At 39.9% G+C, this 13,507-nt stretch overlaps 2 protein-coding genes across 2 annotated transcripts; both read left to right on the top strand.

The window, feature by feature from the left end:
• The first annotated feature begins 2,319 nt into the window (after positions 1–2,319).
• On the top strand, positions 2,320–3,270 carry LOC131197872 (olfactory receptor 6X1-like). The gene has a single exon (XM_058182372.1). The coding sequence runs from the start codon at positions 2,320–2,322 to the stop codon at positions 3,268–3,270; it is 951 nt and encodes a 316-aa protein (XP_058038355.1).
• Positions 3,271–11,488: 8,218 nt separating this feature from the next.
• On the top strand, positions 11,489–13,039 carry LOC131197871 (olfactory receptor 6X1-like). Its single transcript, XM_058182371.1, has 2 exons — positions 11,489–12,062; positions 12,672–13,039. Exons 1-2 carry the CDS (start codon positions 11,489–11,491, stop codon positions 13,037–13,039), a joined length of 942 nt encoding a protein of 313 aa, XP_058038354.1.
• Positions 13,040–13,507: the final 468 nt, after the last annotated feature.

The raw sequence follows: 13,507 nt of genomic DNA, 5'->3' as shown, positions 1-13,507 counted from the left end.
ATAGCATCTGAATGCCAGAAAAGGAATAATGAATGGATACTGAACAAGAAGAGATTTAACCTGGAAATAAGGGGAAATTTTATGACAGTGAGAACAATCAACCAGTGGAACAGAAGTTGCCTTCAGGAGTTGTTGGAGCTTCATCACTGGAGGCTTTGAAGAAGAGACTGGACTGCCCTTTATCAGAAATGGTGTAGGGTCTCCTGCTTGGGCAGGGGGGTTGGACTAGATGATCTGAAAGGTCCTGTCCTATTCTGTTAATCTGTAGACCTCTGTAAGGGCAATGAAGGAAGAAGTCAAGGTAATGGTGGAGAGAACGTTAGGTCCATGTTTTTTAGAACCAGCTCGTAGAAAAGAATTTCACTGCTAAAATAACTTTGACTTCCTAGGATTTATGCCCATCCACCTCCTCATGGAGAGAAAAATCTTCGTCTTTATTTCTAACTCCCCCCTTTTTTATTTACATCAATATTATTGAAATTTTCAAAACATAAGTGTTGCTTGTTTGGGTGGCTGTAGATGTGTCCCATTCTATCTAGTGGGTTTATCGTCTTTCTTGTTTTCTTTGAGACTCTCAGATAAGATTCTATTGGCTGCCCAACACAAGTCGTCCATTCTTTATTCTCTCCCTGTAGTTTGGTTTCATTCAAAAATTTTATCTCTTTTTGCTCTCAACCCCCCGTCTGTCTTCCATGTCATCTATAAAAATTATTCTACGCTTCCTCGTTTTTCTGTCTGACTCCATTTTTTTCTTTTTTTAAAAAAAATATTTTTATTGAACATATTTCATTGTTTTATATCACATTTGCAATCTTTACAGTGCTCAAGCATCAATAATACTCATATAGACATAACAGCTACATTCCTTATTCTTCCTTTAACTGTATACATTATCTTTGAATTTTAGTATACTTCTTAAGTCACCTTTATATTAAATCCTTACTTCTATTCTCTAACCATTTGCACCTTGTGTCCCAGACCAAATTTTATTTTTATTTTATTTTTTTTATTTATTTGTCAATCCTCTATAAGATAACAGGTAAAATTATAAACGTAATTTGGATACATGAAAAGAATAAATAAAAAAGTAAGACAGGGATGGTAGGCACACAGGTGCGCTTATGCATGACCCTTGCAGACCTCTTAGGAATCGGGTGAGGTCGACAGTAGACAGTTTAAGCTTAAAGTTTTGGGGGTTTAGGGAAGAAACAAATAGTATTCCGTTTCCCCTCTTTCTTTTAATTCCAATGTTAGCCTGTCCATCTCTGCACAATCTAACACCCCTTTGATCCCCGTTCCATTGGAGGGCGTGCTGTCCTGTTTCCAGTTTTGCGCATAAGCAATTCTGGCCGCACTTATTATATGCAATATAATATATTGAATTTTCTTACTGTAGTTTCCTCTTATTATCCTTAGTAGAAATAGTTCGGGTTTTAACTCTATTCGTTGACTCATAATTTCCTCTAACCATTTTCTTATTTTAGTCCAGTACTTCCTGGCTTCTGGACATGGCCACCACACATGAAAAAATGTACCTTGCTTGTGTTTACATTTCCAGCATTCTGCAGATACATTTGGAAACGTTTTGGTCAATCTAGCTGGGGGTAAATGCCAACGATAAAACATTTTATATACATTTTCTTTATAGGCTGCCTAATTTTGTTTTTCAATAGTTTACGGGCATCTTCTTTAGATCGTGAACAATATGTAGAACGTTTCTGCACAGGTCTCTACTGAGAACTGCCAAGTTCTAATTTGTATCAAAATATTTCACCTCTAGACCTGCTTTCAAAAATGCCATATTTTTAATAAATTCCCAAATCACCTCTTATTTTCTGACAGTGGGAAATTTCATATTTGACACCAAACTCTAATAGTATGTTGTCCTCTAATAGTATGTTTTGGTCTCATGAGTTGTGACATTCCATTGATGGTCATTTTGAAATCATAAGTGGCATTCAAATGTGAGTTCAATCCTAGATAGTGGCAGATCTTTCTTTCTCTGGACACAGTGAGCTATTGTCTGCTGTGAACTCCGTGTAGGCATCTGGAAGGGCATCTGGCCAGTAATGCTCAAGCTCTGTTCAGTTGCCCTAACTTCACCCCGATGCAAGAGATTAGAAGGTCACTAAAAGGGGAAAAAAATTAAATGTGTATATTGAAATGTCTTATTCAGCTACTATACCTACAGACAACCTTTGTTATTTTGATTTTAAAACCAAGTCTTGTGTTTTCTCTCTTGCAATAGTTTGTTTCTGAAAAAGGTCTTCAGGAATCTTGATCGAATGAAGATTCCACATTTTGTGATAAAAGGGGGAAATGAATTTGACCAATTGCTCAAGAGCAACTCAATTTATTCTTGTTGGTTTGCCAAGTGTTTTGGGACTGGAAAGTGTGATGTATGCCAGCATCTTTCTTCTCTACATCCTGAGTTTGATGGGCAATGGGCTCATCGTTAAGATAGTAATCACAGATCGCCATCTCCAGAAACCAATGTATTTCTTCCTTTGCAACCTTTCTATCAAAGACATTGGACACACCACAACCTTCATACCCAAGATGTTGCTCAATTATCTCATGGAAAAGAATTCCATCTGTTTCTTTTGCTGTGTGATACAATTGTGCTTCTACTTCCTTTTTGTAGTCACTGAATTTTTCATCATCTCTTTGATATCTTTGGATAGGTACTTAGCCATCTGCTATCCTTTCAGATATGCCGCTATCATGACCTCGGAGGTCTGCCTTAAACTGTCCATAACAGCTTGGTTTGGAGGATTTTTGTCCATAATTTGCCAGGTAGTGATGATTGCAAACTTGCCCTACTGCTCTTCCAACGTTATCAATCATTTCTATTGCGATGCTGGACCCGTCTTGAATATTGCAGGAGGAGATACACATCTCATTGAAGCCCTGGGCTTCCTTGTTACTATGGTTGTGGTTGTGTCCTCCCTGGTGTTCACTCTCATTTCTTACTTCTTCATCCTCTGCACCATTCTTCGAATGTCTTCAACCTCCAGACAGCAGAAGGCCTTTTCCACATGTGCTTCCCATCTGGTTGTGGTCAGCCTTTTGTACGGGTCAGTCTTTTTTGTCTACTTAAGACCGACTATCAAGAACTCTTCCTTCACTATGACAAAGTCTGTCTCCATACTCTTTACTTTCATCACCCCTGTGCTCAACCCTTTCATCTACACCATTAGGAACAGTGAAGTGAAAGATTCTGTACGCCAAATGATTGGAAGAAAAATTACCAGTCTCAGGAATCTCTAAGTATCTCCCTTGGTTAAAAGAAATGGGAAGTGATTCTATTTTCCAACAGATTTCTTGTACATCAAATGTAAACCTTATCTGTCTTTTGAAGAGCTCCTATACGCATCTATTCCTTCAAGTTTTGGGTGTGCTCAGAAATACCATCAAAAATCCATATATTTCACACTGCATCGCACAACAGCGAGATCATTGTGAGACATTTTCAAGTGGAATGCAACATGTTTTTTCCCCCTCTTTGTTGAGAAGCATCAGTATGTACTGTATAAAATAAAATTTGGTACCTCCTGATCATTTGGGTGTCAGAGCAGGACATTAAACCGAGATTGCATCGATCGTGCTTGCCAGAGTTAAAGTTGGGAAGGCATGGTGCAAGCATCCTGGTTCTCCTTCGTCTTAAAGTGAACCGCTCCAATCTCGATTGCAGAAAATATGACTTCAGTAGCAGAGTTGTTAATACCTGGAATGCACTACCTGACTCTGTGGTCTCTTCCCAAAATCCCCAAAGCTTTAACCAAAGATTGTCTACTGTTGACCTCACCCCATTCCTAAGAGGTCTGTAAGGGGCGTGCATAAGAGCACCAGCATGCCTATCGTTCCTGACCTAATGTTCCCTTTGGTTGTATCCAATTCGTATGGTTATTTCATGCTTATACTTATATATATTATTTAATATGTATTTGACAAAATAAATAAATAAAATAAAATAAAATAAATCATCTAGCATCTTTTGGTACCATCAATCATGGTATCCATCTGGACTGCCCACAGGTATTAGTGTGTGTAGATTGGGCCAGTAGTGGGTTCCATCTACCTTCATTACCATCCATGATGATGTCTGGATGGGTGGGCGGAGCCTCCCACCACTGCCGCTACCTGTTTGTGCGAACAGGGGAGAACCGGTAGAAACCCACCACTGGATTTCAGAAGCTACTCTGAAAAGCTAAAGAATCAGTTTTCAGCAAATGAACCAGCAAACACGTGGAAAACTCTTAAAAATATCACCGGCTATGGCAAACCTCCTTCCCAGGCTGAAGGTAATCAACAACTGGCAGATGACCTGAATGAGTTTTATTGCAGGTTTGAAAGGAAACTACAGCTACCTATCTCCACAACTCCCATCTCAGACACACCAACAACAGCCAAGCCTCCTACAACTGACCCCATTTCATTGGGTTCACAACCTCTAGTGATCACAGAAAAGGAAGTGCAGGACCTATTTCACAGACAAAAGCCAGGAAAAACTTCAGGCCCAGACAAGATAACTCCTTCTTGCTTAAAAGTCTGTGTGACCAATTGGCCCCCATATTCACCCATATTTTCAATAAATCACTAGAGATGTGCTATGTTCCTTCTTGCTTCAAACGCTCTACCATCATCCCAGTGCCGAAGAAGCCCACCATCAAGAAACTGAATGACTACAGACCAGTTGCTTTAACATCTGTAGTCATGAAAACCTTTGAAAGGCTAGTGCTTTCCTACTTGAAAACCATCATGGATCTGCTGTTAGACCCCTTGCAATTTGCATATCGAGCAAATAGATCAACAGATGATGCTGTTACTATGGGTCTGCACTACATCCTACAACATCTTGAGTCTCCAAAGACCTATGCAAGGGTCCTTTTTGTAGACTTTAGTTCAGCATTCAATACAATCATTCCAGACACTCTTCTAACTAAGCTAAACCAGCTACAGGTACCGGAACAGACTTGTAAATGGATCACAAGCTTCCTAACAAACAGGAAGCAGCAGGTGAAGCTAAGCAAGATCACATCAAATATCTGTACAATTAGCACAGAGGCTTCCCAAGGCTGTGTGCTCTCCCCACTTCTCTTCTCTCTGTATACCAATGACTGCATCTCCAATGATCCATCTGTCATTCATATTTTGGCGTTCAGAATCCTTTCTGGAACAGAGTAATAAGAGATAAGTAGAATTATATATCACTGAATACCATGATTTAAAATCCTTTATGGTCATCTTCAGAATTTCTTATGGAACTGTATTTCTAATAATAAACAATGAAGTCAATTCAGTGCTCCAACAATTGCTTAATTTAACCAAGGGTTTATCTCTGTTGTGTCTGCGCCCCACAAGCTGGGCCTCCTGCCAGAAAGTGACTTGGAAAGTGAGGGGGAAGGGCCGTCAGGACTTATCTCGGGAGCACCGGCTTCCCTGGCTTAGCTCCAGGAGCCAGAGGCAGGGCAGGTGGAGGAGATAATGAGGCTTCTGTCCCCTGACTTTTCCCCCCCCAGGCCACGCCTCCAGACCCGGGTGATGGCAGTCAAGCCTGGCTGGACCCTAGGTTTTGTAGGCAGGAGAGACAGGAACAACAGAAGCAGGGGTGGGGCAGGCCTAGGAAGTGCTGAGTCATGGAACCACACACTACAGGATATAAAACCAGCGAGGCCTGCTATGCCTCTTCGTAGCAGGCAAATCAACTGCTTAATTAAGACCTGAAGTACTGTTTGTCCCAGGATGACTCATCGGCATGAAGGGAGATAACAGAGTCATTTGGCAGACGCTCGCTAGTTTGCTGCCAGAGCTGATAGTGCCAGCTAATTAAGCCATTGCTCGGATGGAGGCGAGGGGGGAACAGAACTATCTCATCTTTAGTCAAGCATCTGTAAACCTCCTAGATCGATGCTGAATTCCTTCACACCTTTGAGATCAATATAAGATGTCACGGATGTGAAAGCTAGGGTCAATTTATGTGAGAGATATTTGTGATTTTCTCCGTCAATGAACAAAAGTAAGGATTTTAAATAAATAAATAAATAGATAAATAGAATAATTAATCAGTGGAAGAACTTGCCTCCAGAAGTTGTGAATGCTCCAACACTGGAAGTGTTTAAGAAGATGTTGGATAATCATTTGTCTGAAGTGGTGCAGGGTTTCCTGCCTAAGCAGGGGGTTGGACTAGAAGACCTCCAAGGTCCCTTCCAACTCTGTTATTCTATTCTATTCTAAACGTTTTTTTGGAAATGTGTTTTCTTGCCACTTTCATGAACGATTGCTTCTGACCATTTCCTATGCAGTCTTTCTCCTGTTCTGGATTTCTTTGTCTTCGTGATAAGTAGGAGGCGATGGATGTTAATTCCCCTGAGCAAAATGTTTAACAGTAAAGATATATGGGTTTGCAGACATCCTGTTTTATGGATCTGAGATATTTTTTTTTTTTTTTTTTTTTTTTATAAAAAGTTTTATTTTTACAATCATATCAAATAATTCATCCAATGTACAGTTATATACAATTAGTCGGGCTTGCCCAGTCACCACCACCCTTTTTAACACTCTTCCCTCTTCTACCTTCTTTTACTTTCCAAACCTTCCTCTCCTTCTCTTATCTACATCCACTCCTCCCTCCACCTTACACCTTCCTTCTCCCTCTACTATCCCTCTTCCTTCCTCTTCTCCTCTTTCCTACCTCCTACTCTCTCTTTTCTCCCTCCCCACCGTTCTAAAATGGTAACTATGCAGACCCGACCCTATATTAATTATATTTCTTCAATAATCCCTGTACATTAACCATCACTCCATCTCTACCAAACCCCCAATTCCCTCCCCTTACCCCCACCCCCACCCCGACTTCCCAGAACAAAATGCAGGGTATCAAAACTAACAATCATAATCCAAAATAATTCCTAAATTATAATCTTTAGTCACACCACACTTAGTCACACTCTCAATTCCCCTCTCCTTCAAAAATATATCTAATACAAAATATTTCCTAAATTTACTCATATGCTATTCGATATTTTTTTATCTGATACTTATTTTAAATATAATCAATCCACATTTTCCATTCTAAAATATATTTTTCTAGTATATAGTCTTTCAAGTAAGCGGAGATTTTGTCATCTCTGCCAGATTTGATACTTTGAGTGTCCATTTGTTGTTTTGTTTTGTCCATTCTTCGATTGTAGGTAATTCTTCTTTCTTCCAATACTGAGCAATCAAAAGTCTTGCGACTGTTATTAAGTTCAAAATCAATTTAGTCTCTATAGCTGTATAGTCCATAATTATTCCTAGTAGAAAGAACTGCGGAGTAAACTTAATCTTCTTTTCAAAATATTCTGCATGATCCACCAGCCTTTAATCCAAAATACTTTAACTTTTTTACAAGTCCACCATATATGGTAATAAGTAGCATCTTCACAATCGCATCTCCAACATTTAGCAAGATCTAATATGTGTTTCTTGTAAACAGGTAATGTCATTTTTAAATTATTTCAAATAATGAAATACTTTCCTTCTCTTCTGCGGTGAATTCAGGCCATTAACATTCCAAGATAATAGTTTAATTGCCATTATCGGCCAAAGGAAACTTTTGGAACACCAGCCGCAGATCACATTTTACTTTAGGCCTTGCTCCTCCCACTGTTTCCATTGTAGTAGTTGCCAGTTGTTGTTGTGCCTTCATCTCTTGTTCCTTGCGTTTAGCAGCAGCTCTAGTCAGCCTTTGTTCTTTTGAATCTAAACCCGTCGTAGGTATTTCCAACACTTGTAATAAATCTTCTTCCATCACAATCTGTTCTTGTACCTGCTTCACTTCTCTTCCTTCACTTCAGCCTCCTTCTTCTAGCTTCCAATGGGGAAGACTTCCAACTTTAATACCTCAACATAAAATTCTCTTGCTTTTCCAACTGTATTGAAACGATGTACTTTCCTGCATAATATACTATTATACCAGTTGGAATATCCCATCTATATTCAATCTGATGTTTTTAAGTTCATTCACCAGGAAGGCAAATTCCTTCCTAGCCCTTAACATTTTGGTGGAATTTCCTTTAATATCAAGATATCTTGACCAGCAATCTGAATCTTCTCCCCTTATATGAAGCTTGCAAAATCTGATTTCTCACTATTCTGTTTGTAAAATAAATAACAACATCCCTTGGCAACTTTTTTGCCTTGCTATCCAAGAATTCACACGATATATTTTTCAATTTGATAAGCCACATCTGCTGGACGAGCTGCTAATATCTCAGCAAATACTTCAGAAAAATTTCCCTTAAATTCTCTTCCTTATTTTCTTTCAAACCTCGGATTCTAAGAGCAAATTCCATATTTCTGTATTGTATCAAAACTATTTCATCCTCTGTCTTTTCCATTTTACTTTGAAATTCATCCATTTTATTTTCTAATTTTGAATTATGTTGCTTAATTACTTCAACCTCCTCTTCCAATAAAATCACATTCGTTGCCAAACTTTGTACTGCCATTACAAATCCTTCTTTAACTTCTTTATTTCCCACTTGAATTTCTGATATCTGCTCTTTCATTTCAGACATCTCATCAGTTATAACTTTAAATTTTTCTTCTATAAAGCCTTTTAAGTTCTCTTGTAACGCCTCTAAATTCAATGTTCTAGTCTCTGCTGTATGAGCTGGAGAGGCACCAGCTGATAAAGTTCCAAAGCTCTTTGTTACAGTAGACTTTAATTGTTTGGCTGCCATCTTCTATAAAATTATTTATTTATTTATTTCCAACTTAATATTCACTTTAAATCTTCTTAACTTCTGAGAAACACAGTCTTTTAAAGCAGTATTTAAAAAATCTCCCTAGATTCTATCAGCAGGCAGCAAAGAGTTAAAGCAGCAAGTAACATGCAAATTACCAACTGCAGACAAACGCTGAAAGTATCACTTTCGCTTTCCACTCGTTAACTTGTTAACAATTCGCCTCCATTTTCTTGCTGTTTTCAAGCTTGTTACAAAGTATCGGGGAATCGGCTTGGCTACTTGCATAAAGTTCTCCCACTTTCGTTCTGTCCGGTATAATCCTTTATTGTCCAAAATAAATCTCGGCGTTTGGTCGTGGTGATTGGTTCCGCCAAAGCAGAAGAATCCTCGGATCTGGAGCACTTCGGGTTACTGGAGGGAACTTAACCCTTCAAACCCCTTTTTTCTCAGGGGCTTTAGGGAAATTCAACCTCTGCCCTCAGCTCACCCCTTCTCCTTCTCCCGAAGAGGGGGTTTTCCGAACCGCTGGGCAGCAGATTTAAGCTGTCCTAGCGATTCCACATAATCCAGAGGTTGGTGATCGTAAAGATCACCGCCATCACCTACGGTGCCAAACCGGAAGTCTCTGATCTGAGATATTTTTTTAAAATGATCTGCATGTTTATCTTGTAGGCATAGTCAGCATTCAGCCATGGGGTCCATAAATTGGGCAAATTTTATCAGTAGAGTTCTTGGGGCTCTCTGAGCTTGGTTGTTTGGTTGCCAGATATTTCATGCATACCACCAAGCTCAGAAAGCACCAAGACCTTCATGTTCAATCCTGAGCTATAGATAAGTCCTTCTATTGGACTATTGTCCAAATGCAGATCTTCCTCATAACACAAAAAATGCTACTGAGAGTGGAGTTTTCTCCCTGTTTTTGATATAGTAGCGTGATAACATGAGGTACTAATACCACTCTATAAAGCCTTAGTAAGACCGCACCTAAAATACTGCATCCGGTTTTGGTCATCACACTATAAAAAAAGATGTTGAGATTCTAGAAAAAGTGCAGAGAAGAGCAACCAGGATGATTAGGGGACTGGAGGCTAAAACATACAATGAACAGTTACAGGAACTGGGCATGGCTAGTCTAGTGAAAAGAAGGACCAGGGGAGACATGATAGCAGTGTTCCAATACTTGAGGGACTGCCTCAGAGAGGAAGGGGTCAAGCTATTTTCCAGAGCACCTGAGGGCCAGACAAGGAATGATGGATGGAAACTGAACAAGGAGAGATTCAATCCGGAAATAAGGAGAAATTTTCTGACAGTGAGAACAACCAGCCAATGGAACAGAAATTGCCTTCAGAAATTGTGGGAGCTTCATCACTGGAGGCTTTCAAGAAGACTGGACTGCCATCGGTTAGAAATGGCGTAGGATCTGCTTAGCTGGAGGGTTGGATTATTTTATTTTTATTTATTTTTATTTATTTATTTTGTCACAACAGTATATATAAGCATAAGCATGAAATAATTACACAATATATAAGCATATATATAAGCATAAGTATGTAATAACTATATTAATTGGATATAATGGAGGGAAACAATAGGACAGGAACGGTAGGCACGCTGGTGCTCTTATGCACGCCCCTTACAGACCTCTTAGGAATGGGGTGAGGTCAATAATAGACAGTTTTTGGTTAAAGCTTTGGGGATTTTGGGAAGAGACCACGGAGTCAAGTAGATGACCTACAAGGTCCCTTCCAACTTTGTTAATCTGTTAAACTATCCTTTCCTTTCCTTTCCTTTCCTATTCTATTCTATTCTATTCTGTTCTGTTCTATTCTATTCTATTCTATTCTATTCTATTCTATTCTATTCTATTCTATTCTATTCTATTCTATTCTAATTCTAATTCTAATTCTAATTCTAATTCTAATTCTACTCTACTCTACTCTACTCTACTCTACTCTACTCTACTCTACTCTACTCTACTCTACTCTACTCTACTCTATTCTATTCTATTCTACCCTACCCTACCCTATTCTACCCTACCCTACTCTACTCTATTTTGTTATAAAGATTTTGGATCCTGGGAAAACAACCCACACTCATTAGCACTGATGATATTATCTAGTTGGTATTGAAATGCCTGAAAGCAAACCACCAAGCTCAGAAAGCACCAAGAGCTCCATGTTCAACCCTGAGCTATAGATAAGTCCTTCTATTTACTGCTAAACAAATAATTCCCTCAACACTGTCAAACTATTGACTAAATCTGCACTATTATTAATCTTCCCATCGTTCCCATCACCAGTCTCTTTCCACTTATGACTGTATGGCTGGAACTTTGTTGCTGGTAATCCTTATGATTTATGTTGATATTGATTGTTCCTGATTGCTTATTTGTACCCTATGCTTATCATTAAGTGCTAAAATGGACCCTATGACCATCATTTGTGTTGTAAATGTTGTACCTTGATGAAGGTATTTTTTTCTTTTATGTACGCTGAGAGCATATGCACCAAGACAAATTCCTTGTGCGTCCAATCACACTTGGGCCAATAAAAATTCTATTCTATTCTATTCTATTGGACTATTGGCCAAATGCAGATCTTCCTCAGTTCTACTAAGGAAAATGAAAAATAGAGGATATAGGAAGAGACAACTTTTTTTCTCCTGCTGCAATGTTTTGGAGTTGAATTGCTGAAACGTTTGCAAAAGACTAACACCTGGGTCGCTGTTCTCCTGTTCAGCCGCAGAGATCCCAGCGAATGGATCTGAACAATTGTACCCGAGTGACTGAATTCGTCCTTCTTGGCTTTCCGCACATCTCTGGATTGAACATCACTTTGTTTATCGTCATCCTCCTGCTCTACGTTTTGTCCCTCTCGGGTAATGGTTTTATCATTATCGTTGTAAGAGTCAATCGTCAACTCCAGAAGCCCATGTACTTCTTCCTTAGCAACCTCTCTTTCCTTGAGATATGGTACACCACCGTTTTAGTCCCCAAAATGTTGACCAATCTGCTGTCATCCAAGACCACCATCTGCTTCTACTGCTGCATGGCGCAATCCTATTTCCACTTTCTCTTGGGCATCACGGAATTTTACATCCTCACGGTCATGTCGTTCGACTGCTATTTGGCCATCTGCCAGCCCTTAAGATACCCCACCATCATGACTGCAGGTGTTTGCTTCCAGCTCGCCCTGACTGCCTGGTTCGGGGGCTTCTGCACCATCCTTCTCCAGACCGTGTTGGTGGTGAGACTGCCTTTCTGCCATTCCAACGTGGTCGACCATTTTTATTGTGACATTGGGCCCGTGTTGAAAATCTCGGGGGGGGGGGGCATTATTTTGTATTAGATATATTTCTGAAGGAGAGGGGAATTGAGAGTGTGATTATGTGTGGAGTGACTAGAGATTATAATTTAGGAGTTATTTTGGATTATGATTGTTAGTTTTGATACCCTGCATTTTGTTCTGGGAAGTCGGGTGGAGGTGGGGGTAAGGGAGGGAATTGGGGGTTGAGGGTAGATGATGGAGTGATGGTTAATGTACAGGGATTATTGAAGATGTATAAATATAATTAATGTAGGGTCGGGTCTGCCCAGCTACCATTTTAGAACGGTGGGGAGGGAGAAAAGAGGAGAGAGTAGGAGGTAGGAAGAGGAGAAGAGGGATAGAAGAGAGAGAAGAGGAAGGAAGAGGGGTAGAAGAGGGAGAAGGAAGGTGTAGGGTGGAGGGAGGAGAGGATGTAAATAAGAGAAGGGGAGGAAGGTCTGGAAAGTAGAAGAAGGTAGAAGAGGGAAGAGAGTTAAAAGGGGGGGGTAACTGGGCAAGCCCGACTAATTGTATATGACTGTACATTGGATGAGCTGTTGGATATGATTGTAAAAATAAAACTTTTTTATAAAAAAAGAAAAAGGAAAAGGAAATCTCCGGGGGTCGTACGGAGCCCTGGGCTTTCTGATTTCGGTAGCTGTCATCTTGACTTCCTTGCTCCTGAATGTGATTTCTTACACCTTCATCATTTCCACTATTCTCCGCATCCCGTCGGCCAGCGGAGGGCGGAAGGCTTTCTCCACGTGCGCCTCCCATCTGACCGTGCTCAGCATCTTGTACGGGGCTGTCCTTTTCATCTATCTGAGGCCGTCCGCGGCACGTTCCTCGTTCAACTTCAACAAAGCCGTCTCCATGCTGAACACCGTCATCGCCCCTGTGCTCAACCCTTTCATCTACACCATCAGAAACGACGATGTCAAAACAGCGTTGAGGAAGGTGTTGCGGTCGTTGGAGGGCAAATGGGCTTCTTCTCCATTGTGAATTGAAAGGGAGACACCGGGTGGGTGGGTGGGAGCAGACTAATTTTAAATGTATTTTGTTTTGAAATAATGCCATTTGAAATCTGTACCTTGTTATAATGTTGGCTGATGGAGTTTGCTGAAAAAGCTGTTGGATGAAGAATCTAGTAAGCAGTATAAACAATACTTGGGTTTAAGATTCTTCCTTCCTTCCTCCCCCCTCCCTCCCTCCCTCCCACCCTCTCACCTTCCCTCCTCTCCCTCCCTCCCTCTACCTTCCTTTCCATCCTCCTTCCTTCCTCTTTATTTATTTATTTTATTTATTTTTTATTTATTTAAATTTTTATACCACCCTTCTCCCGAAGGACTCAGGGCAGTTCGCAGCCAGATAAAAACAAAACAATACATAAATACAAGATAAAACCATATTTAAAAAACTTATTAAATTTGGCCCAGATTAAAATATATTTAAAACAGTAAAACCCAATAA

This window comes from Ahaetulla prasina, chromosome 4, assembly GCF_028640845.1.
Source record: "Ahaetulla prasina isolate Xishuangbanna chromosome 4, ASM2864084v1, whole genome shotgun sequence".
NCBI lineage: Eukaryota > Metazoa > Chordata > Lepidosauria > Squamata > Colubridae > Ahaetulla > Ahaetulla prasina.
This window is presented reverse-complemented; position numbering and strand designations above follow the sequence as displayed.